The sequence below is a fragment of the Ochotona princeps genome, chromosome 4 (genome assembly GCF_030435755.1).
Source record: "Ochotona princeps isolate mOchPri1 chromosome 4, mOchPri1.hap1, whole genome shotgun sequence".
In the NCBI taxonomy this organism is placed as follows: Eukaryota; Metazoa; Chordata; class Mammalia; order Lagomorpha; family Ochotonidae; genus Ochotona; species Ochotona princeps.
In genome coordinates, this window is record NC_080835.1 from 69,916,559 (window position 1) to 69,941,705 (window position 25,147).

Genomic DNA, 25,147 nt, shown 5'->3' on the forward strand with positions numbered 1-25,147 from the left:
GGGGCCTCAGCAATGTGACATTTCAGCAACCAGGAGGAGGAAAGAGTGTGCTGGACATGTCTGAGAAGCCACAAGGAAGTCTAGATGCCCAGAATGGAAGGAGAAGAGTGAGTCGAGGTCAAGTCACAAAATATGAGCCAATCTACTAAACAAAATAACCAATTATTTATACAATTACAAAAATAAAATGTCAAACCTAACAAGTATGATAAAATCAAATCTTGGCAGTTCTTATTGTTTGGTCTTCAATGGTTACTACTACTATTACTATATAAACACCCTCATTACTACTTTTCAACAAATCCATGTAAATGGTGCATTACTGCACTATGAAGATTATAACAAAGATTGTAATAAAGTCTAGTTTATATAAACAGGACTTAACTTACTCTCAGTCGGATAAGAGGCTTCTCTGGCTGACAAGAATTTCCCAGACGCTCTCGTTCAGCATTTTCAAGCATTTCTTCAATCTCAAAATGAAAATAAGGATTAAAAAACAAAGTATTAAGTTGATTCTAAATCACCTAAATACCATACGAATGTCTCCAAACTATATGACCATCTTTATTTGTTAGGAGATGTTTAATGTCTTTTGAAAAACCTGACTTTATTTTGCTCCAACTAAAAACTCTTCCTCAATGTTTTCCTTCATGAAAGTGCTTAATAAAATAACTTTTCAGCTTCGTAGGTAATTCTTTTAGAAGAAATTTAAAATATTACTCCTGTTCAATTTTCTATTCATGGTTTAACATGGTTTGCTTCAACTTATCAACTTAAAACCAAGGAATTCTAGTTTTTGGGGAGTTTGGTTACCTGCCCCCTCCACAAGAGGCTCAAAAAAATATTTAGGATATATAAATAAAGGTTTTGGATGATTTCCTTTGAAGGAATTCAGCTAAAGGAAAATTTGACAACTGAGTCTGCCTTATGGTAAAGGAGAACAATATTATAAAATCTAGGTTTAAAATTTTAAAAAATGTTTAAAGAAATTTGAGGACAAAAACACCTGCTCTGTATTTTTTCTGAGGTGAGAATTAAGTTATAGAGAGGCAGGACTAGAATCCTTTGCACAAAAGCTTGTATGCAGTTCCAGATTTGAGTGAGACTAGCTGTCAGTGCTTTTGTTGAAATTAAAAATCTGCCACTTTATCCGTTGTTTATGAACGCAAGAACAATACAGAACAAATACTCAGATCTCTATCAAGTCTGAATTTTATACACTACTTTAAAGTCTTTGAATTTTATTTATTTCTATTTATTTAAAAGGCAGAGAGGTGGAGATGACAGTGATAGAGATCTTCCATCTGTTGGTTCATTCCCATAATAGCAGCGTCTGGGCCAGCTGACGTCATGACCCTAGGACTCAGTCCAGATCCCCACACGGATTGCACACATCCAAATACTTGACCCATCACCTGTTGCTTCTCAAGGTATGTATATTAGGAAACTGGAATACATCAGAAATGGAAGAGTCAGCACTCAAGCCACACAATTCCATATGAGCTACGGGCATTCCAATCAGCAACCAAACTGCTACACCCAACTGCCCAGCCTCTATAATCTTGTCCAACGATGCAATCAACAGAGCTTGCTGCAAGAATGTTTCATATCTATAGAAATCAGTATGGCTACCAAGCGGATTACATAACTTGAATCATGATGAAAAAGTAAATTTTGTTTTATTCATTTCTTCGAAGGGCAAAATGAAGAATACCTAAATCTGCCATCCACGGGTGCACTCCCCAAATGCCTGCATTAGCTGAGGCTGGCTCAGGCAAAAGGCAGGAGTCCAGAACTCCATCAGGATGTCTGACATGTACAGCAGGACTGGGGACTCTGAGCGATAGTCTGCTGCCTTCCAGAATGCACATTATCAGAATGCTTCAGTGGTTAGTACAGCCCATACTAGAATCCAGGCACTTACTTCAAGGCAAGTTGTAAGAGCATTACTAAAACCACTGTGTCAAATGCCTGCTGAAGAAAGTGAATTTTTTTAAAGATTTATTTCATTTTTATTGGAAAGTCAGATATCCAGAGAGGAGGAGAGACAGAGAGAAGATCTTCCATGTTACATGATTTTTTGAGAAAAAAAGTAAAGGAAAATAGAGTAAGAACTAAGTATGTTTTAGCTATGAATGGCTTTGAATTACTAATGTTATTAATGTATTCACCAACTTCAGCTGCAGCTGTAGAATTTCTAAAGATTTAAGGGTGACAATGTGCATGCAAAGGGAAAATGGGACTCACACTGATATACTAGGTTCAAATAAACTGAACAAGTCATCAAATAAGGAAAACAAAGGAGCTGAGATTTTGTATGGCTTTTGAAAGGAAGGGAGGCGTAGTGCCATGGCTTAGCAGGCTAATTCCTGAGACACCAGGATCCCACATGGGCACCAGTCTGAGTCCTGGATGTTCCATTTCTAATCCTGCTTCTTACCTATGGCCTAGGAAAGCAGCAGAATATGGCTCAGATTTGTCGGCACCGACACTCAGATTCCTCTGGGCAACCCAGAGGAAACCGCTGGCTCCTGGTTTCAGATCAGCTCAGCAGTGGCCATAGCAGCCATTTGGGAAGTGAACCAACAGATGAAGATTTCTCTCTTTCTCTCTGCAAATCTGCCTCTCAAATAAAAATAAATAATTTAAAAATAAAAAAAAAGGAGGAAAGGAACTGTGGAGATGGCTCAATGAAAGATTTTGCTCTATCTAGCATTATTTCATCCCAAATCACTTTAAAAGGAAAGGCTTGACATGCCAAACACTCATTTAATAAATTCATTCACGGAATAACAGTGGCTTCTTAAAGGCTTCAGCAACTGTTATAAATTAAAAAATGCTTCCTTCCTCTCTATTGAATTACGTGAGTGGAAAGTAAATGATTTCTCAACTTAAGTAGGGGTCACACACTTTGTCTAAAATTACCTTCTCAAAACAGAAGCTTTGTATGGCTTGAGTTACTTTAGGGTTATCTGGGTTAAAAATGTTGGGATGATTAGCCAGCACAACATCTTCCATAAAGAACTGCCGCACTGTGCGAAGGGGGATTTTCTGCATATTCATCTTCCTCCCTTTAACACGCAGCAGACCAACATGTCTGAAAGGGAGAGAGAAGCCAGCCTCATCGTAATGTAAACCTTCTTAGGAAAATATACATATCTAAGTAACCAGATTTCTAACTTGGTTTCTACAAAGTATTTAGTCATACAGGTAAAAACAGTCAACAGTCTTCTTCCCCAGAAGAAAGCCCATCATTCATCCATCCCTTTTCTTGTCTGAATATACACTCTAATAAAAGACAGACATCATAAAAAAGTGTAATAAAATACTATCACAATTATGAGGGCACTGAATATGGAACGTATCATTACATACATATTCATTATGTGTATATGCCTGTACATACAAACATTAAGATGAGCCAGCAAATAACCACAAAGGAAAAACCCAATACCTATACATCTCCTAACATACTTTTTATATTTATTATCATCACAGCAATTAGAACTGGATTAAATTCTAAGGGTAAAACCACAATAAAAATCAAGTTTAATCACCTTTAAGGATTAAGCCACATCATGCTGCTGAAAACTTTTTTAAAAATAACATATGTAATTCTACATTTCTCATCAGAAAAATTTCAGTTACATGGTTTTGGGGAGCGCTGTTTATAAATGGACGTTGAGAAATTAATAATTACCATTTAACAGGTGTGGGGAACCATTTTTCTTCTAAGGACCATTTGGCCAGACAAAACTAACTGAAAAATTAGCAATTAGGTTGCTACAAATTTACTGAATTTCAAGTTCCACCTGCAGATGCCTCTACAGGGCCAGTCCAGATGATTTTATAGGCCTTACAGAGCCCATAGCCAGACATTCCAGATCCCTAACCTGATTTATGGCATGTAACTTACAACTTACTAAACAGAAATCTTAATCATGAATTTGCCAAATGAACAGAAAATCATTACTGCTATTAGATAATCTCTTGAATATGGCTTAAAATTTTAAAATACAGTGGCTAAAGTGAATGATCAGCCATCATATCAATAAAACTACTACCAGTACTATGAACATAAAGAATGATAGTACATTATTACAGCAAGAACTTTTGAGAAACTGATTTAGAATGTTACAATCACTCACTTTTTTACAGCTTCACCTGGGGAAAGCGAAGTAACCACCGAACTTCCAGGCTGCGATACATAGAAGAGCTGCTGTTCATTTTTGGTTGGAGCTATTTTACACTCATGTTCATGGCCCCAAATAACAAGATCAATGAAGTCATCCAAAAACTGTTCTGGAATGAAGTTAGTATTTCCATGTTTACTTCTATATCAAGATTGAAGAAAATAATAATAATGTAAGTGCAAAGTAATCCAGAAAAACTTCACACTAGTTAAGTCTATACAGATTTTTGTCTATTCACTGAAGATTTATCACATTCTTCTATGTACCAGAACTGTATAAGGAGTCGGAAATGCAAAGGTAACTGGCATCTATGAATGATCTAAACAGCTTCGCAAAAGCACAGGACAGACAAGAAGTCTCAAAAGAAACAAGCAGCCAATTCTACAGTTAGGAGATTCTGAAAGGTTCCCCAGAGAGGAACTCCCTGCTGATCAAGTCAGAAAAGCCAAACCTCTACAAACACTAAAAATCTATAAAGTTGTCTGGTTATACAACAAAAATAAGACAGAAAAATGAAACATCAACCTAAATAGATCCAATCGTTCTGAAGATCATCTGTTCCTTTTACATTCATTAAAAGTGTTCAGTAATAAATCATGTCACCAGGCTGCATCTCCCCAGGAGTCCTACTTCCCAACTTCCCAGGTCTGTCCCTCTGTATCACTTTCACTATTTCACAGCTGCCACCACACATTTTATTGCAGTGATCACGGAAGAAATCTTGCTTCTTCAGAGCTCTTCCATTCAATCAATCCTCTCCCCTACCAACTGATCAAATTCCCTAAAACTACTAACAGAAAAAGCCAATCAAGTTATATTTAAAATATTTTGGAAACTTACATGCACCAGGAGACAAGTATAAATCAGCAAGGTTCATAAATTCAAAGAAAAAAAAAAACACAAATATGCTGATAGAAGTATAATTGCACACATCAGTAAATATGAAGCAGCTTCCCAGGTAGCGCAGCAGACGAATCTTAGCAACATCATGATGAACATAAAGCCGCTGTAAAACACAGCGGGACTACAACTAAACCAAAACTAAAGAATCGATATGTATGTGATTAAACAATAAAGAAAAGCAATGGAAAAATTAACTCAAATTGAAGACAATGCTTCCTCTGAAACTCAGGGAACCAACTGGGATCACGGAAGAGAATGGGATAACATACTGCAAAGGTCTGATTCTTTGCTAAATTTAGGGGTACTCATTTTATATCTTATCCATATGCTATAAGCATTCTTATACAGGTACTAACGTATATTAAAAAAAATCTTCAAAATGCAGTCACATAAAGCAACCTGCCCAGTCCTGTATGAACACCTTGGAAGAAGAAAAGCACTTTTCCAGAAACAGGTGAGCTCAGAAACAAATGGAAGGAGCCTCAGTATTTGGCTCAAACTCGTCCAGAAAACTACTTTTACCTGTTCTGGTGAATCACAAATAAGTTAAACCAGGAGTTTTCATCTTCTTTTGGTCTCAACATTGTCACTTTTTTATTGACAAACATTCGATAGAGCCTTTCATCTGGAATAGACCCTGAAAGGGACATCACAATACAAAAATGAATATATTTAACTTAGAAATTATGTACTTTTCAAATTTTTTGTTTTATTGTTCAGAAGTATAACTGAATTCAAGAACCATTTATTAAGTGGGTGTGAATTCAGTTTCTACATCATTTTAGGCATGTATAGACCTTTAAAACACAACAGGAAACTATGCTCAAATTTTTATTAAAAATCCTAGTAGATATAATTTTTCACTATTGATTTTTTAATAAATTCTAAGTACCAACTGAGTATCCCTTATTCAAAATGCTTAAAATCAGAGGTATTTCAAATTTTGGATGTTTTCCAATTTTGGAATATTTGTGTATACCCAGTGAGAAATTTTATGAATGAGAGACAAGTCTAAACACAACATTCATTCATATTTCACCAATATCTTACAAATAAGGTCTCAGAAAATTCTGTGACATTTTTATAATTTTATGCACGGATTGGTTTCATGAGATTCTATTTTGTGCTTACGATGTCACAGAAGCATTTCAGATTTTCAGTTCATGGATACACAATCTGTATCAAAATGCAATTTTGCTTATCCTATAATTCTAATTTCCAGGATTCTAAAACTGAGCCTCATAGAAAACAACAACAGGTACTAAAGAAATTTTTTAAATCAAACTACGATTAAAAAGAAGTAGTAACAGCTTTCAGTCTTCACTAAACACTGGAAAGTTTTTACCAAAACCTTACTTTATTTTTACCAGTGAGGAATAATCAGTTATGCTCCAACTTCATTCCACATGATTCTAAAGTCATCTCCAAAATATCAATTCCAAATGTTTAAACAATTATTGACATGGTAGTAAACTAAATGGAACTTACCCAAGCCATACAGAGCAATTTTTGTGGTTCCTTTTTGAAGCAAAATTGGACTAATATCTATCTTATCCACAGACATCGAACGTCCAAAGTGATTTACCAACCCAGCACAACTTAAAATATCCAGCGCACACAGAGCGTCTGCCTGTGGCAACATTTTAAAATATTAACATATATATATAAAACAAACAAATGACATATATGTTGTATTACCTGTTAAAAGCATACTTTATATACTAATTACAAAAATAAATTAGAATAGTGTTTTCTCAAAAGTATAAGAATAAAAATATTTGTCATTTTTTCCCATTACAAATCACTCAGAAGAGCTGGAATCACATTAAATACACAGTTAATATCTTATCAAAAGTTTTGATGTTTGGATACTAAAAAAATGAAAATCATCCATAATATGAATACTTTGTAATATTAAGCAGACAACTAAAAACCTGGGCAATGTTACAGATACCAGTGACCAGGTAAGACAAAGATACACTGAATTTAGACCGTTTAGTCTTTAAGTTCAAAATCAAACAGGTATAAGATAATCTCAAACTTACTGATGTTTATGGAATAATCATTTCCTACATGAGAGACTCATAAGAGAAAAGAACTGTGAAACTGTTAAGCACTATACAATTATTAGGTGCTTATTCTTACTCTGGTTACTATTATTAAGCACAGCAGGAAGAAAATAAACACAGCTCATACACAGCAATTTTTAGTCTAGATTTTACGACATTCCAAACAATGCATTAGGGGCCTTTCAGACTCGGACTCAGTCTCAGCAACCAACTGCTGAGAAGGGGGAGCAGAATGCTTCCCACAGATAACCTGAAACATCTCTAACATTCCAGTAAATGATGAAAGCACAGTTACCCCAGTGGGATCATCATGATTGCCGTGAATGCTGAACACTGGAATTGAAATGTTGAGATTGCCATCTTGGTAATTTACCCATGGAAATCTTAAAAAACAAAAAGTTAATGTCAGTTTCTAGGAGAAAGAAAAGCTGTCATCACTCAAGAGTCCACTCCAAAATATTAATGCTACCACAGACAAACTGTATGACCTAAAATGGCAAATGGCCATGAGCCTGGAGTTTCAAAAAAATCAAATCATAGAGAACAATTCGCTTTAATTCAAGCTGAAAATATCTTCAAGTACTACATTAAAAAAAACTGGCAATAATGACTAAACGCATAAAAGAGCAGCACCTTTGATTAATGGTAAGTTAATCTTTAAGATTGCAAAAATTTTTAAACTTCTGTATAAGATTTTTATTTGGTGCAACAGCCTAACTGCCATTTGGGATGCCTGTATCCCAGCGGAGAGTCTGGCACTGAGACCCACCTCCATGTCCAGCCCAGCATCCTGGTAACGCGCATGGTAGCCAGCAGAGGGCTCATGGGTTTGGGTTCCTACACTAAAAGACCCAGGTGGAATTTCTGCCTCCTGGTCTTGGCCTGGCCCATTTCCAGCTGTTGTAGGCATCTGGGCATTTGGGGAATGGACCAGCAAATGGCATACTGATTTTCTCTCTCCCTGGTTCTCCTATTTTCTCTTCCTCTCAAGTAAGTAAACTATCTATACAAACACATAAACACATTATCTTCCTTCCTACACAATCAGCAGTATAATATAAATTTCTGCATGGTGCTTTAAAATTTAAATTAAATACATTATTAAATTATCCCATTATCAGTTCTGTGCATGAAGAACTTTTCTCTGCTTCTTGTCACTCAGTACCCCACTGTATAATCTGCAATCACCCTGAACCAATTCCTTATCCACAGACACTTAGATTCTTCTTTCATTTTACAAATAACACGACAGTGAGCACTCTTGTACAGTCTACCCTTGTGAGAAGAACTATGTAAAAAAGCATCTAGAGCCAGTCTAGATTATCCTAAAATCTGCCAAGATCAGCAAAATTATACTTCAACACAACAAATGGCTAAATACTAAAATGAAATAGACACGAGACAGCTGAATGGTACCTTATAGCCATTTTAAGGTATATAGCAGCCGGTCCTGTATATAAACTAAAATTGAAATGTCAATGAGCTAATCATAGGTTGTGGCTAGGACTTGCTTTTTTTTTTTTTTTTTAAACATACTGGTTACTCAAAACCATGTCAATTCCATAATATTGCAAATTGCTGTTGATGTTATATTGGGATTCTTAATTGACTGTGATGATATTCTACCAGCTCTAACTTCAGACCAGAAATGGTCTCCCCAAGAAACTGTTCAACCCATCTGGACAATAAGTAGCTGGACTCTATGCTTGGTATATGTTTGCAATGAAAGAATCTTGATTGAATTTGAACTGTAATGCTGCATCAAGGTGGAGGAATCCACCAGGGGGGAGGGGAGGGGGAAGGGATGGGGGGATTCCCAGAGCCTATGAAACTGTCACATAATGCAAAATAATAAAAAAAAAAAAAAAAAAAGAAATGACTACAGAAATAACGAATGAATTGGTCCAAAGGGGGAAGGGTGTTCACATTTAAAGTGATTAATAATTCCTGATTGTTACAAATGCTAATTAGGAGATTAAATTTTTGTCCTTTTAAAAAAAAAAAGCACGTAGAAGGAATTTACTGGATCAAAGGGTATGCTGTTCACTTGTACTTCTGACGGCTGCTGCCAATTTTCCTGCCATAGACATATTCTTAGCAACTTCATCTTTTCACAACTCTCCAAGACTGGGATGATACTCTCCCATTTTATAAATGATGGAACTAACACAGTGCAGTTGGTGAGTAATCCAGTCTTACTAAGTGACAGATCTGAACTCAGATCATCTTATGCCAGAATCCATGCTTCTAGCTCCTATACCTGATGGTACTCTATAAAATAAAGTATCAGTCATCAAAGGAAAGAACAGAACTTGACATAAGTTCAAACAGCAAAGGAAAATACCCTAAATATACACAATGTGGCAGGGCCAGAATTGTGGTGCCAGCTTCTTAAATCTAAGTACCAGTTCAAGCTCTGCCTGCTTGGCCCCCAATCTAGCTCCCTGATAATGTGCCTGGGAAAGCAGCACAATATTAAGCGTTTGGGTCCCTGCAACCCACATGGAACTCAGGGTTCCTGACTTTGGCCTGTACCAGATCTGGCTATTACGGCCATTTGTGAGATGAACCTGTGCGTGAAGATCTCTTTCTGTCTTTCTTTCTCTACCACTCTGCCTTCCAAATAACAAATACACTTTTAACATATAAAATGCAAAGTGGTAACCTGTGCAGTGTTTAAAAAAATGTATGGCATGTACCCTAAGGAAATGGGATTCAAAATAAATACAATAATCCCTAAAAGTGCAAGACCTTTTTAAAAAATTATTTACTGTGAAAGGCAAAGTTACAGAGAGAGGGAAGGACAAGAGTGATCTTACACCTGATTCACTCCCACAATGGCCACAGTGACAACTGGTGGCTCAGGCTGAAGCCAGGAGCTTCAACTCAGTGGGCATTCCCAACATCCAAGCATGAATCTTAAGGGAAAGCATGATGTATTTGACTATATAAATATTCAATCATTATTTTTAATATTTTTTTTCCAAGTTCCTTTTTTCATTCATTTAAAAGACAGGAAAAGAGAGGCAGTGAGGGGGAGAAAGACAGAAGGATCTCCTATCTGCTGGTTCAATCCCCAAATGGTCCTCACAGCTGGGGCGTGACCAGGCTGAAGCCGAGAACTAGGAACCCCTCTGAGATCTCCCACATAGGGGACAGGGACCCAGGCACTTATGCCAGCACCCACCTCTGCTCCGAACGCAGGAGGCCGGATGGGAGTGTAACCAGGACTCTATCTCCAGACACCCCAACATGGGATGCAGGCATTTACAGTAGCTTAACCTGCTCTACCCAATGCCGGTGCACAACCCCATCACCAAATTAAATTTTTGTGAACAAAGACCTCAAAAACAAAGTAAAAATACGAGCCACTGACTGGATATGCCTATCAAAGACTTAGCATCTAGCATACAATAATAATTTCTGCCAATCAGGCAGGAAAAGGCCAAGAAAAAAAAAACCCAAGTTTTACAACTGGCAAAAAATATGAACTGAAGAGGATCTGAAAACATACAGCAAGAATTTGAGGAGAGGGCTGGGTATTTAGCCTAGTGCTTCAGACACTGGCTGAGGTACTCACATCTCACTTCAGAATATGTGGGTGCCACACCACACTGCAGCTCCTGACTCCAAGCTTTCCAAAGCACACCTTGGGAAGCAGCAGGTAATGGCTCAGGTAACTGGATACCTAGCACCCACAGGAGAGAGCTGGATTGACTTCCTGGCTCCCAACTTCTGCCAGACCCAACCCTGGCAACTAGAGGCCTCTGGGCAGTGAACAAGGGTAGGACAGCTCGTTGTCTTAAGGACTAAATGACTTTCTCTGTGTCACTGCCTCTCAGTTAACAACAACAACAACAACAAAATTTAGAGAAGACACTGCGTCCCAGTATTAGGGAAATCTAAATTAACGGTGTACAGAAAATTCAAAGAACTACATTGACTGTCAAACAGATAATACTGAAGGAGAAATGGCTAATTATTAATGTGTATCTGCCTTACACAGAAAACATATGCAAGTAAACATTCATGCAAGCATAAAAATATACTTACTTACTAAAACCAAAGTTGACTGACTGGTCACTGATAATTTCAAACTGTATAGGACGATCACCCATACAGTATTTTCTTAGTAACTCGAGGCATGTATGTAATGTTTTCCTTGAGGGTTTATTTTCATGAAAAAGATCACCACCTAACAAAATAAAATCCACCTAATCAACAGAAAATGATGTTAAAATTAGTATATTTTACAAGTAGCATTTTTAACACTATTAAAGAAAGAAGAAAAATACTCCAAAATGCTATTACAACAGTGAACATTTTTACATACTACTTATTCAAAGAGCTTCCCATTCCACTAAGTAATCTGACTCCAACTTGGGTTCCTAAATTACCTTTAAAAAAGTCATTTTAAAATCTTTATACGTGGGCCCGGCGGCGTGGCCTAGCGGCTAGAGTCCTCGCCTTGAAAGCCCCGGGATCCCATATGGGCGCCGGTTCTAATCCCGGCAGCTCCACTTCCCATCCAGCTCCCTGCTTGTGGCCTGGGAAAGCAATTGAGGACGGCCCAATGCTTTGGGACACTGCACCCACGTGGGAGACCCGGAAGAGGTTCCAGGTTCCCGGCTTCAGATCGGCGCATATCGGCCCGTTGCGGCTCACTTGGGGAGTGAATCATCGGACGGAAGATCTTCCTCTCTGTCTCTCCTCCTCTGTGTATATCTGGCTGTAATAAAATGAATAAATCTTAAAAAAAAAAAAATCTTTATACCAAGTTCCTGTCTCAAGCTACTGAAAGGTGATTATATTCATTTTCAAATCAAATTCAAATGTAGTACTTTAGTGTAATTATGGAAGCGATCCCAAATATAATAAACAGTGTTCACTCAATAGCATTCTTAGAGACAACTGGCTCCTACAGACAAAAGATACAGCAATCCACAAAACATACGCTGTTCCTGTTTTCATTAGTGACCCCAATGCAAATCCGTGTACTGGGTCCTGAGGATATAATGGTGGACAAAATATGATCCGTACACTAAATCTGTTCACACTCACACCTCGACATAAGCCAGATTCTTGTGTCCAGTAGAATAGACATGTAAATAAATACGGCACAGAGAGCTCAGCAATGAATTCTCACTCAGCCGAGGACTTCACTCAGAGAATCAGGAGCCTTATGCCAGCTCTCACACTGGCATTTCAGCTGTGCTAGGAAGGACAAACACGATTTAGTAGGGCAGCTTTCTGGGAACAACCTCAGTGATGGAGGACAATTTTTTGAAAAAACAGTCTAACATACCCAGGCTTTCAAGACACTATCTAAGACACTTTCATTCTTAATTACATAAACGCCTGTGGCTATGGCAGAAGGGGAACTTTCAGTAAAATGCTCAATTTAATCTAGGCCTTCAAGAAAGAACAATTTTAAGAATGATCATAGTCAAAGGAAAAGAACAAAACAAGCATATGAAGAAAACACTGGGAGAAATAAGGAGCGTTTACTAAGGCGTTACTTCTGCAGACTGAAGAGCTCTGAACATTGGTTGCAGAGCAATGTAAACACAACTAACAGTAACAAAAGGACTGTTATCTGGTAAAGGCAGCAAACTTTACGTTGTGTGTGTTCTGACAGAATTTTTAAAATTATTTTTAATCTATTGATGACTAGGCAACAGGGCACAACTTCCTTTCGTGAAACTGATGTCAACTGTATAGAATCTGTGTCTAATCATGAGGAAACACCTGACATATTCAAAATGACCAGCAGATAATCTTCAAAAATTACAGGATTACAAAAGATCAAGCCACAGTGAGGAAATGTACCAGGATTAAAAAAGGACAGCGATGACAAATAAAAGCGAGACATAATCCTAGACTGGATTGTCAATCACACAGATTAGCTCAAAAGTAGTTGTAACAGACATCTTTGGGATTTATACAGTAGCATTATATTTGATATTAATTTAGATTTTGAAATATGACCTGCGGCTTACACACATGGCTTACTCTCCAGCAGTTCAGTTAAATGTGTGAGTGTGTAGAGAGATGCTAAAGCAAATGTGTTAGAACACTGCAAAATCTGACTCCAAGAATTCTTTGAACTGTTCTTGCAGCTTTTCTAGAAGGTTGATATGATTCCAAAATTAACAATTAAGACTCTGGAAATAAGGGAATATAATAAAGATTCCAACAAACCGGAACCAGAAATAAAGTCAGGAAAAATTTAGACTTCAACAAGAAATCTAAGTGTGAATTTCAAGGAAACCGTGAACATAATATAGTCACAGGGCCACAGCAAGTACAACAGTCATCATGAAGGGACATTGGGAGGAGAAGCAGGAAGCAGAGGAAGGGCCAGGCCAAAGTGAAACAAGCCAACATGCAAAGACAGAAGTGTTCTAGACACTCAAAGAAAGGCACTGGCAAGAATCTGGAAGGGAACAGAGCTCCTGTGTCCACAAGTTCTTTGCCCTTGGTAATGAGAAACTCATCTTAAAAGGAGATAGCAGCAGCCACTCTGTCGACAAATGCATGGGCACATTCTACTGTACTATTATTATTATTTCAAATATTTATTCACTTTCAAAGAATTACAGAGAGAGGAGAGACATACACACACAGAGAAAGAAAGACAGAATCCATCTTATGTCCTCTGGTTTACTCCCCAGATGGCCACAACGGACAGGGCTGGGCCAAGGTAAAGCCAGGAGCCAGGAACTTCATCCAGATCTCCCACAAGGGTGACAGGGGCTGAAACATCTTCCACTGTTGTTCCTAGATCACTAACAGGGAGCTGAATTCCAAGCAGAGCAGCCACACACACACAAACTGGCAGCCATCTGGGACTGCCAGCATTACCCACTACACAACACTGGCCTCTCTGTTATTGTTTCCTAAATCCTTTTTAGGTAACAGGATATAGCATGAAGAAACACTGTCTAACAGAAGACAACTAACAAGCAAACTCGTAACTGGCTTTAGACAGTGTTACAAAAAAAAGAAAACACTTTAAATAGAAGATAAAAAGTGATATGATAAAAGAATACTTGGAAGTAATCTCTTCAAAAAACTAAAACTTGAATTGAGAACCGAAAAATGAATCCAGCCAAAATCAGGATCATGTTGTCATTCAGAGAATAAGATGAGCAAAGTCCTTGATTAGAACCTGCTAGAGTAGACACAGCATGGTACACCAAGCAAAGAACCACAGGCACTGTCTCCTGGCAAGGGCCAGATCACGCTGAGTCTTGAGGTCTGCACCTCATTCTGGATTTAAGTGAAGGCCATCTGGGAGATGTTTAAAGTTGCAGAATGAAAGAATCTTCCACTTCTAGGGTTCAGTTTGGCTGCTATACTCAGTAGTTTGAGGAGGAAAGAAGGGAAGGATCAAAACGGATACTACGCCTTGGCAAAATATGTCAACAGTTTTAGCCTTAGTTTACGGTGCTGCAGATGCAGAGTAGTTAAGGCATTCCATGTACATTCAGGAGGGTTACCAAACAGGATTACGTGGGAAAAGCTGGAGGCAGGAATATCTAAGTCATCAGCAGTTATGTTTATCCTCCAGTCCTGGGGTCTAGACTCACATTTCAACCACCTGAAATGTCCCTCTACACAGGTCTCAGCATTCAGCACTGTCCCACTGGAGAAGTACCTCCTCCTTGTGTACCTATTTCTATTACTGGTAGCACCACTCACTCCGACTCTTCAGTCACAGTCATCTTTTCCTGCATCCCCATCCCTAGACCAACTAACCTAAGTACACAAACCCGGCCTTTGCAACGTCTTACTCCTTCTTTCCCACCAATTCTTCCTCGATCTGTTATTTACCCTCCTGAATGCAGCTCACAGCCTCATTCCTAGTCCTCAGTGTTCTCTAAATCACCAGCCAAATTCACCTGCTGGTGCCATGATACCTCTCACTGCCTCAGGTCCCTCACTGCTGCTTCCCCTGGAAGTTCTCTGTGCACCTTCTGTCTGTTCATCCTCCAAAGCCCAAGTGAAATGCCACCTCCTTCTTGAAGCTTACGTTACCTAATCTAAACCCTCATCTAAATGTGATCCATTCTATCTCAAAACTCCCAGGAAATGCTATTCACAACTTTCTTATAACCTTGCACTGGAATTCTGGACACTTGCCTTAGTTGACATTCTAGTTCTTCGAAAGCTGTAAACTAAAACAGCAGTCATCTGCACATTTCAAACAGAAAGAGCCATAGGAAACTGCACTCAATAAACAACCCATAAATCCTTACAAGTTTCAGCAGACATACTTACAAAAATAGCTTCTACTTGTTAAGACACAAGGCACACAAAAACTACTTACAGCTTTAAAGTTTTAGTGTTACTTAAAAAGGTAGTAAGAGGCCATTAGCCTACAACACAGTCCCTAGCTTCTAAAAGCAAAAGAACGCCCTCCCCACTATGGCAATTAGTAGAAACTGCACAAATATTAAAGCAAACTGACCTCACTTTCCTGGGCAAGTCTTAAAATTTCATCAAGTGTTACAAACGTATCATTTCCTCTGACTGCATCTTTCTCCATAAATCCAAGATGAATATCAGTTGCAACTAAGATTTTAAATGTATTTTCATCATCACTGTAAAAAAAAAATCCAATATAAAACAGTAGATGTCAAATCAAATGAAATCTAAACATGGAAGACAGAACAATTACAGAGCAAAACAATTTTACTCATCTGAAGAGTGGAAATATTCAACAGATCTTTAATATCACATATTTCCCAACGACTAACTGAATACAACACAAAAGTACGTAACATCTTAAAAAGTTCTCAAATTGCTTCAAAAATTTATAAAAATAAAACTCATGTGGCCCTGAAAGCGGTTTCCCTATTATGCTCCATCACAAAAACTAAAACCCTAGTAAGATTTCACCAGGGAAAGTCAGTACTTCAAGACCCAGGCCTAGGAATATAAGCTGGTGTGCACAGACTCTGAGCTCTAACAGCACATCTTCGAGCTAATAAACCTACAGTACGGGTTTTCTTCTCCTTAACATTCCAAATACTTTGGATGACTAGTAGTTCTATTTAGAGACAAATTCTCTTTACTTTCTGCTAATGTATGCGTAAGCTTTCCCTTGTGGTGATGGCAACTTGACAGGCTTCAGAAACCCAGGGTAACAAGGAAGTCTAGAAGCCACACGCTCACTCACAGTGCATCAGCAGGACTCATGTCCACCAAGAAAAGGGGCTTCTCCGAGTACCCCTCAGTTCAAGTGCGTCAGAAAATCCACCAGAAAATCTAAAACCAGAATGACATAAAACACTTTAAGTAGCACGCATTTAACCAACTGCTCAGAACAGACTTCTTAAATAAGCGGACTGCAAATTTTGCAACTCTTTTTCATCTAAACACTATTTACATTTTTTTAACGCAGTTAATCAAAAACAACCCAACTTCAGTGCTTTTCTAGCTCCACCATTATGATTAAACTTAACGTCTTCCTTGCTTTTATGAGCAATTCGTATTCGCTAAATAAACGCGGGAAAAAGTCACACGCGGTGCCGTTTTAACACACAATCTTGGATGTGCAAAAAATGTTTGCACGCACTGGCTGCTCCGGAGCATGGAAACAACTTAGTGTTTCCTGCTCAAACACACAACTTTGAAAAGAGTGTTTGGAAGCGAGAAGTACCACATAAAACCTTGCCGGCAATCAACAAACCAGTGACCCTCACCCCCAGCCACGGAAGCGAAGACGGCCAGGCGCCCAGGGGACCCAGCACCCCCTGAGGTCAGCAGAACCCCTCCCCAGCGACTCGGCCCGGTTCTCCCACACTGCCTCATTCCGGGCTTCATCCACAAAGCCATGGAAACGCAAGACGGAGACGATTTCTAAATTACCCACAGCTGCACTCCTACCAGCCCCCGCTCGGGACCTGTGGCTGTCTTCTACCTGGGCGGGCTGGGCTTCTGGAGACAGTAAAGCGAGCGGCACTAAGTGTCAGAGCGCACCAGAAGCCACACTGCAACACACCCGAATTCGGCTCGAGCGCGCGGCCTGCGCTGGCCTCGCGAGAGCTCGCGGATCACGTCGGCGGCGAGCGCCCCGCTCGGCTCTCATTGGCTGCGGGAGGCCGTTGACGGGGCGAGGACAGTAGCGAGGAGACGCGGCCCCCGCGCCGGAGCCAATCCCGAGCGGCCGAGGGAGCGAACCCGGAAGCGAGGGGGACGACGGCGGCTCGGGGCTGCGTCAGGTGGGTGACTTCCCGGTCCCGGCGTGCGGGTGGCTCCCGCCGGCTGGGAGCCTCGGAGTCTCCAGGGGCCGTGCCTGGAGGGCCGGCCGCGGCGGGGAGGGCCCGAGCGACCACTGTGCTGTTGGCCATTCCGGAGGCCTCGGGCGCGGCGGGCGGCCATCCGGTGAGCACTCGGGGGCTGGTGTCCCTCCGTCCCACTCGCGTGCAGGCTGTAATATGAGTTTCCCCCATGTCGTCCCCGAGCCCCCCGGGCTTAGCGCACCTGCGATGTGCTGACAACAGTAAAATCAACGGAAGAGTAAGGCCTTTCAGTTCTAGGTCCAGGGAGAGTCGTCCCAGGGTATGCCTTTACCTGTGAAGTGGGTTTATAGCTGCACCTGTAACTGAGTGGTTCAGATCGCCGTAAACATGAACCTAGACTGTTGCCAGGAAACGTGCTTACCACTTCCAGGTGGAATACTGTAAAAGAAGTTTTTTGGTTTTGTTTAACAAAATAAATATTTGTTTGTTAGTCTGAAACAGGGATGGTGAGACAGGCACATCTCTCATCTGCTGGTTCACTCTAAAATGGCCACAACGGCCAGGGCTGGGCCGGCACTGGGGACATCCACTGTTGCTTTCCCAGGACTTAGGGAAATAGGACAACCAGGATACAAACGTGCCTTGAATACCTCTGCCTTCAAATAAAAATCTTGATCAGTTCTTCCACACAAAAAGACACACCTGGGTTTGACTTTTTAAGAATTAAATTTACCAAGACCTTTTTATATGTAATTTATTATATCTTGAAAAGGTGTATGTAAAGGAGAGTTTTATAAAAAGGAAAGGGAGGAGTTAATATATTTAATGATACTATCTTTGCTCTAATTAAGGTGAATTTGTGGCAGTTGTCACAAGTTTAGTGAATTCATCTATGATCACTTTTGCGTTTCAGGGTTTTAGAAAGTTTGAGGATAAGAGAAAGCCATGTCTCATGGAAACACCAAGAGAACTAATAAAACACAAAGCAGTTCCCCATGCAGTCTTAGTAGGCTCTGAAAAGCTGGACAAGCTTTAGCAATCCTTAGGAACTAATAGACCTAAGAAGTTGTTTTTCAGTGACAGACTTACAACCCAAGTTTGGTGCTCTTAGTAGTAAAACTTAATCTCACATTAAGATTGTCTACTATTAAACTTGTGAGATTAGATAGGAATCAAGATTAGAGGTATATGATTCACTTCAAGTCAGTCATACTTTTCAGAATTTATTCCATGCAAAATCAAGCCATAACATCCTAATTAATGCAGCATACTTTGGCTGTTATGTCAGTGGTACATAAATAGAAGTTAAGTGTGATCACTAGCCTCAGAGAAGATCCTTAAAGGACTAATAAGATTTTCTGGCTTTGCATGCTAAACCTCCACTTTGGACCCCAGCATCCCACGTGGATGCCAGTTTGAGTCCTGGCTGCTTCACTTCTGATCTAGTTTCCTGCTGTTGTGCCTGAGAAAGCAGTGGAGGACGGTCCAAGTGCATGGGCACCTGCACCTACACCTGAAGGAGAGGCCTGGAGGTCATTCTATTCTCCTGGCCTCACTGCTGACATTTGGGGAGTGGGCCAGTGGGGCAGAAGATTCTCTTTGTATGTCTCTCCTCTTTTCCCTGTAACTCTGCTTTTCAAGTAAACTTTAAAAAAAAAAGAAGAGGAAGGTGATTTCAAGGATAGTTGGGATACTAGAAATTATACCAAAACATCAGTTTTTTTCTAACCAATGAAGTTAATTATACTGTGTAACTCTTGAAGACGATAGTGATTTATAAAAAAAACATGGCAGCTTGGGCCCAACGCAGTAGCCTAGTGGCTAAAGTCTTTGACTTGCATGCACAGGGATCCCATATGGATGCTGGTCCTAATCCCAGCAGCTCCACTTCCCATCCACCTCCCTGCTTGTCTCCTGGGAAAGAAAGCAGTGAAGGATGACCAAAAGCCTCGGGATCCTGCCCCTGCATGAGAGACCCAGAAGAGGCTCCTGGGTCCTGGCTTCAGATAGGCTCAGCACCAGCCATTGCAGTCACTTGGGGAGTAAATCAGCGGGTGGAAGATCTTCTCTGTCTCTCCTCCTCTCTGTATATCTGACTTTCCAATAAAAATAAATAAAATCTTTTAAAAATGGCAGCTTAGCAGAATAAATATTCTGAAAAGTAATGTTAATAGTAATACTTATGCCTTAGGACTGAAGAAGTTATTACTGTTCTACCTACTCATGGTATGTACTTGTTCCTGTCATAGTATTTATTATATTGTCTTTGCTAGTCACCTCCATTAGACAGTAAACTTGAGGTAAATATATAGAATTGTTCATTAGGTAATCCCAGTACCCACAGACCAGCACATACCATATTCATTGAATGAAGGGATGAGTAACAGCCAATATTTAGCACACCAGAAGAAACAAACTTAAGAACTATAGTTATCTATCAGTGAAAAGTTCTGTTTTTTTTTTTTTTTTAAGATTTATTTATTTTATTACAAAGTCAGGTATACAGAGAGGAGGAGAGACAGAGAGGAAGATCTTCCGTCTGATGATTCACTCCCCAAGTGAGCCGCAACGGGCCAATATGCGCCGATCCGAAGCCGGGAACCTGGAACCTCTTCCGGGTCTCCCACACGGGTGCAGGGTCCCAATGCATTGGGCCGTCCTCGACTGCTTTCCCAGGCCACAAGCAGGGAGCTGGATGGGAAGTGGAGCTGCCGGGATTAGAACCAGCACCCATATGGGATCCCGGGGTGTTCAAGGTGAGGACTTTTAGCCGCTAGGCCACGCCGCCGAGCCCAAAGTTCTGCTTTTTAAAGCAGTGCTTTCCCAGTCTTGAAATCATGAAAATAGACATTAAATAAACCATAGGTTGTAATAAATACATCTGCCTTGATTAGCAACTTGGACAGATGCCCTTTTAGGGTCTATTCCATCTTAAAGAATCTTTGATTCCTTCTTCAAAACTAGAAATTTTAGTTTTTCCCTTGAATTGTCTTTGTGTCTTGTTTATAAAAGTTTCACATGTGCTGGACACAGTTGCCTTATACTTTAAAAAAGCATTCATCACTCTTAGCATACCATAATACCTAAGCTAACAGTGGGAACCATCCACTTAGTGAAAGGAGACAAGACATTTTAGATTCTTTAAAAACCATTAGTAACTGAAATCCATCAGTTCCAGTATTTAGTATATGTAACAAATATCATGAGAAAAACAATAATTTGGACAAGATTTATTTGTATATCTTTAGAAGATGTAACTATGCTGTTGATAAAGCCTCACTGACTGTTTTGCTAAATATTGTGGCTTGTGCTTTTGTTTTCAGATCTTGGCATTTGAGATGGCTTTTGAGTGCCAGTAAACATGGAAAACGTTAATGTAGAAGGTGCTGAGACTCCAGACCCAGAGCATCCCTTTGATTTTCCTGAACACTTTAACCAGCTTGAACTATTGGAAACACATAGACACCTCATTCCTACTGGCGCTCACAGTCTCTGGGTGGGCAATTCTGACGACGACGAAGAGCAAGAGCAAAGCGAAGAGTGGTATCAACAGCAAGAAAAATCAATGGAAAACGATCCAGGCAAATTGCTTCTTTGGGCTGCTGAAAAAAATCGGGTAAAAAAAAATGGACTTGAAAGAGAACCATAATATAATTGGAAAATTAGTGGCTTTGAAGCCAGAAAACCTGCCCCTGAACTTAGTCTACCTCTGGGCAAATTCTTCTTCTTTGGGGTCTCTGCTTATCTGTAAAAAACAATTGGTCATCATAATGCTTGCCTCTTTGCTATAAGATTGTGAGGATCAAATGAGGCCATGTTCATGAAAACACATAGTAAGCTAAAAAATGTCATGTTAGGTATTATTTGAGAGTTTTAGGACAATTATCCAGAAAAGCAGCAAGTGGTATCTGCATTTGTAAGGCATTTACATGAAGTCAAAAGGGTTACCTTAAAGATAAATATCATCTATGAAAGGGAGTTAACATTCACTAAGTTCTAGATGCCTTGCTGAATTATTTTGTTTAATCTTCACATACTCTATAAGATAGGTAGAAGTCTTACCTTTAATAAACTTAGAAATTGAGATTTGGTACTAGTGATTTGCCCAGGGTCATGCAGGTGGGAATACCATCAGCTGTCTCTTCTTTCCGCCTGACTTGTAGTACTTCATTTTGCCAGGTTCCACCCCAGTCCGCGTGTCCGTAAGTAAACAGAGAACTATAAAAGAGTCTTGCCTTTTTAACCCAAGGTCATACTGTTACTCATCAGAGGTCGGTAGACCAAGACCAAAACAAATAGTACTACCTGAAAACACACTTCTGAGGTTTTTAGAGAGAATTGAATTCTTCAATCCCTAGATTTCCTGTCACTGTTTTATTTTTCTGTTTCATTTTATTTTTAAGGTCCAGATACTATGTATATTTGTATGATATTCCTTTTACAAGAAAAAGTGGTTTTTTGTTTTGTTTTTCACAAATAAAAGGCAAAATATAATTATAGCCTCTGTTACTCACCCAGGACTAAAGCTACAGATTAGTCACCCTTACTTTCCAAAACAGGAATCTTTTTTTTTTTTTAAGTCATCTGCCAACAAGTAAATTTTTGTTTAACTCCATGAAATCAAACATCACTAGACAGTTTTCGTTTTCTTTATTTTGAGTAGTTTTTCAAAGGTGTCTATTTTTTTTCCTTCTTCTCAGCTTTCTACAGTGCAGAGAATACTCTCTGAGAAGGCCAGTCTTGTGAACACCAGGGATGAAGATCAGTACACCCCGCTCCATCGAGCAGCCTATGGCGGGCACCTGGACATTGCTCGTGAGCTGATCGCTCATGGGGCGGATGTGCACGCGGTCACTGTCGATGGCTGGACACCCTTGCACAGCGCTTGTAAGTGGAATAATGCCAGCGTGGCTTCTTTCTTACTTCAGCACGACGCAGATATCAATGCCCAGACAAAAGGCCTCTTGACCCCCTTGCATCTTGCTGCCGGAAACAAAGACAGCAGAGACACTCTTGAACTCCTCCTTATGAACCGTTACATCGAGCCAGGCCTGAAAAACAACCTGGAGGAAACTGCATTTGACATTGCCAAGAGGTCAAGTATCTACCATTACCTCTTTGAAGTCGTGGAAGGCTGCACAAATTCTTCACCTCAATCTTAAGGGTCTAGTAACGTTCCTAAGTGTCTAAGTAGTAGTGCCTCCTTTGTGTGAAATGTAAAGTGTTCCCCTAATGCAAACTTGGCATCAAACGTCTTACTGAAAGACACTTTCATGTTCGTCAAAGTGAATTGCCTGATCTTGATGTCAAAACATAAGGGAGGGTTGGATTTCTGTGGCATTTACAATTTTTCTCACAAACAGTTTCAATGTAACTGTACTTACGAATTTGACGCAGGTTGTACAGAAACAAAGCTATTTTGGTGCTGATCTAAGAAATATATTTTTATGTATCTCATGTCCTTGATCTTTTTTGAGTATTTAGTGTATTCACATGTGTTTGTTATAAGGCATTAACGCAGAATATGAATTTTTAATATACTGTTGCAGTTCAGCTGTCTTCTACACTAATCCCCAGTAGTTTTCATTTTAAACCAGAAAACTAACATTTTAGTGACTTGAATTTTTTTATGTTACACAATGAATAAAAAATATAGATCTTTATTTTTGTAGATTTTAAACCATTCTCAGAAATGCAGCTAGGCAGGTGTTTCATCTATGAATGTTCTATACTGTCTCTTCTATCATGATTCACCCATTCCTACACATGGTCCTACCCACCCTCGTCAACCTACAAGATCCTTACACTGACGGTGAGTCAGTATGACCTGTCAGATGTGCACATCACTGTAGCTCAGCCCAGGGCATTACGGTGTATCTGCTTCCCAACTAGATTTACCTGCCTAATCATGCTGGCTTGGGCCCTGGTCATAGTCTCTTGAATTGACAAGAAATGCTGCTTTTTCAAGGTACTGCACAAGCTATACAAAGGCAAACTGACAAGGGAAAAGGAATCCCAAGAATAAGCATGATTATTTTATTGAGACTAGAATCATCACAAAGTGGTTCAAGATTTTTTTTAACTGTTGGGGCTGGTGTTGTACAGCAAGTAAGTCTGCCACCTGCAATGCCAGTATCTGACATGGGCACTGGTTTGTGTCCCAGGTGTTCATCTCAATTCAGCTCCCTGCCAATGCCCTGGAAAAAGCAGAGGAGATGGCCAGGCTGTTAGGTCCCTGCCTCCCGTGTGGGAAACCTGAAGGATGCTTCTGGCTTTGGCCTGTCTCAGCCCTGGCTGTTGTTATCTGGGGCATGAACCAATAGATGGGAAAATCTCTCCCCTTCTCTCTAGGACTCTGACTTTCAAATAAAGTAGTTCATTAAAATATATATAGGGGCCGGCGCTGTAGTGTAGGAAGCTAACGCCTCCATCTTCAGCACCAGCATCCCTTATGGCTGCCAGTTCAAATTCTAGTTGCTCTAGTTACAAACCAGCTCTCTGCTTATGGGCTGGGAAAGCAGCAGAGGGTGACTCAAGTCTTTGGGCCCCTGCACCCATGTGGGAGACCTGGAAAAGCTCCTAGTTTCTGGCTTCATATCTGCTCAGCTTCAGCTGAGTAGTAAACCAGTGAATAGAAAATCTCTCTGTCTTTCTCTTGGTAAATCTGCCTTTCCAATAAAAATAAATCTTTTTTTAAAAAAAGCCTATAATATGGACAGTAATAAAAAGCATAAATATAAATGATCAGTAAAAATTAAGTACAAATTTTGATTTAAAAAAAAGACATGGTTTCTTTTTTCACCTACGTATATTTTGAGTGGATCCATAACATACTTGCTTACATAGGTATATTAATTCCTATTTCAGGTCTCTCTAGTGCAGTTTCCCATTGACTACCTATACTCTCTGAATATTCCCGAAGGTTCTTAACACTATAGCTAACACCTTAGAGGAAAGGAAGGAAATGAGTTACCCTTTTCTTCAGTTCTATGTTTGAAATAATGGTTCAACCTCACTTCTGACACCGCCTTCAATTGCTACAGTGCTGGTTGATGTCCCTGCTTCCCTGCTTCTGATCCAGCTTACTGAAGCCCAGACAATGCTGAGACTCAATGTTAATACCTATTTCAGGTATTAATACCAAAATGAAAAATCTAGATCAGCTGTCAATTCCTCATGAACACATACAGCATCTTCATTCCACCTGAAACGAATCCAGCAATTTATGGAACTTTTTCATAAAATGGGTTCATAAAAAATATCAGTTATGTCTTAACTGTATTTAGTTTATCATAAAATGCTCTAGTTCTGTAAGATTACTAGATAACCAATTTATACAATGCAAATGTGACCAGAAGGAATTTAATACTTTTACATATTGGGACCAGTGCCATGGCATGGCAAGTTAAGCCTCTGCCTATAGTCCTGGCATCCCATATGGGTGCCGGTTCTAGTCCCAACTGCTCAATTTCCAATTTGCTTCCTGGTAATACGCCTTGGAAAGCAACAGAGGCTGACGAAAGTCCTTGGGATCCTGCACCCACTTGGGAGAACTGGACAAAGCTCCTGCCTTCAGATTGGCTCAGCTCTGGCCATTGTGGCCATTTGGGGAGTGAACCAGCAGGTGGAAGATCTCTCTGTCACTCCTTCTCTAATTCTGCCTTCAAATAGGAATATATAAATCTTAAAAGAAGACCTTTAGTTATTAAAGTCAAATACAAATAATCTAAGA

General features: G+C 39.7%; 2 protein-coding genes across 5 annotated transcripts in view; one reads left to right on the plus strand and one right to left on the minus strand.

Annotated features, from left to right (window-relative positions):
- MRE11 (MRE11 homolog, double strand break repair nuclease) overlaps positions 1-25,147 on the minus strand; it is a 115,330-nt gene that overhangs the window by 36,579 nt on the left and 53,604 nt on the right. The window contains exons 1-10 of one of the 2 annotated variants that reach the window (XM_058663737.1): positions 17,136-17,235; positions 16,350-16,438; positions 15,639-15,771; positions 11,219-11,379; positions 7,461-7,548; positions 6,585-6,726; positions 5,619-5,733; positions 4,149-4,334; positions 2,926-3,097; positions 390-470 (exon numbers count right to left, since the gene is read on the minus strand). In XM_058663737.1, coding sequence (XP_058519720.1) covers positions 390-470; positions 2,926-3,097; positions 4,149-4,334; positions 5,619-5,733; positions 6,585-6,726; positions 7,461-7,548; positions 11,219-11,379; positions 15,639-15,771; positions 16,350-16,369 — 1,098 coding nt within the window. In that variant the 5' untranslated portion in view covers positions 16,370-16,438; positions 17,136-17,235. Of the gene's footprint in view, positions 1-389; positions 471-2,925; positions 3,098-4,148; positions 4,335-5,618; positions 5,734-6,584; positions 6,727-7,460; positions 7,549-11,218; positions 11,380-15,638; positions 15,772-16,349; positions 16,439-17,135; positions 17,236-25,147 lie in introns of those variants that run through there. The other variant, XM_058663738.1, reaches the window with a different exon arrangement.
- ANKRD49 (ankyrin repeat domain 49) lies at positions 17,285-22,658 on the plus strand. Of its 3 annotated transcripts, none has more exons than XM_004585249.3 (3): positions 17,285-17,394; positions 20,739-21,031; positions 22,116-22,658. In XM_004585249.3, exons 2-3 carry the CDS (start codon positions 20,777-20,779, stop codon positions 22,575-22,577), a joined length of 717 nt encoding a protein of 238 aa, XP_004585306.2. In that variant the 5' UTR covers positions 17,285-17,394; positions 20,739-20,776; the 3' UTR covers positions 22,578-22,658. The 3 variants fall into 3 exon arrangements, with proteins under 3 accessions (XP_004585306.2, XP_058519723.1, XP_012782389.2); XM_058663740.1 differs by lacking the exon at positions 17,285-17,394 and adding an exon at positions 17,418-17,557; XM_012926935.2 differs by lacking the exon at positions 17,285-17,394 and adding an exon at positions 17,706-17,734.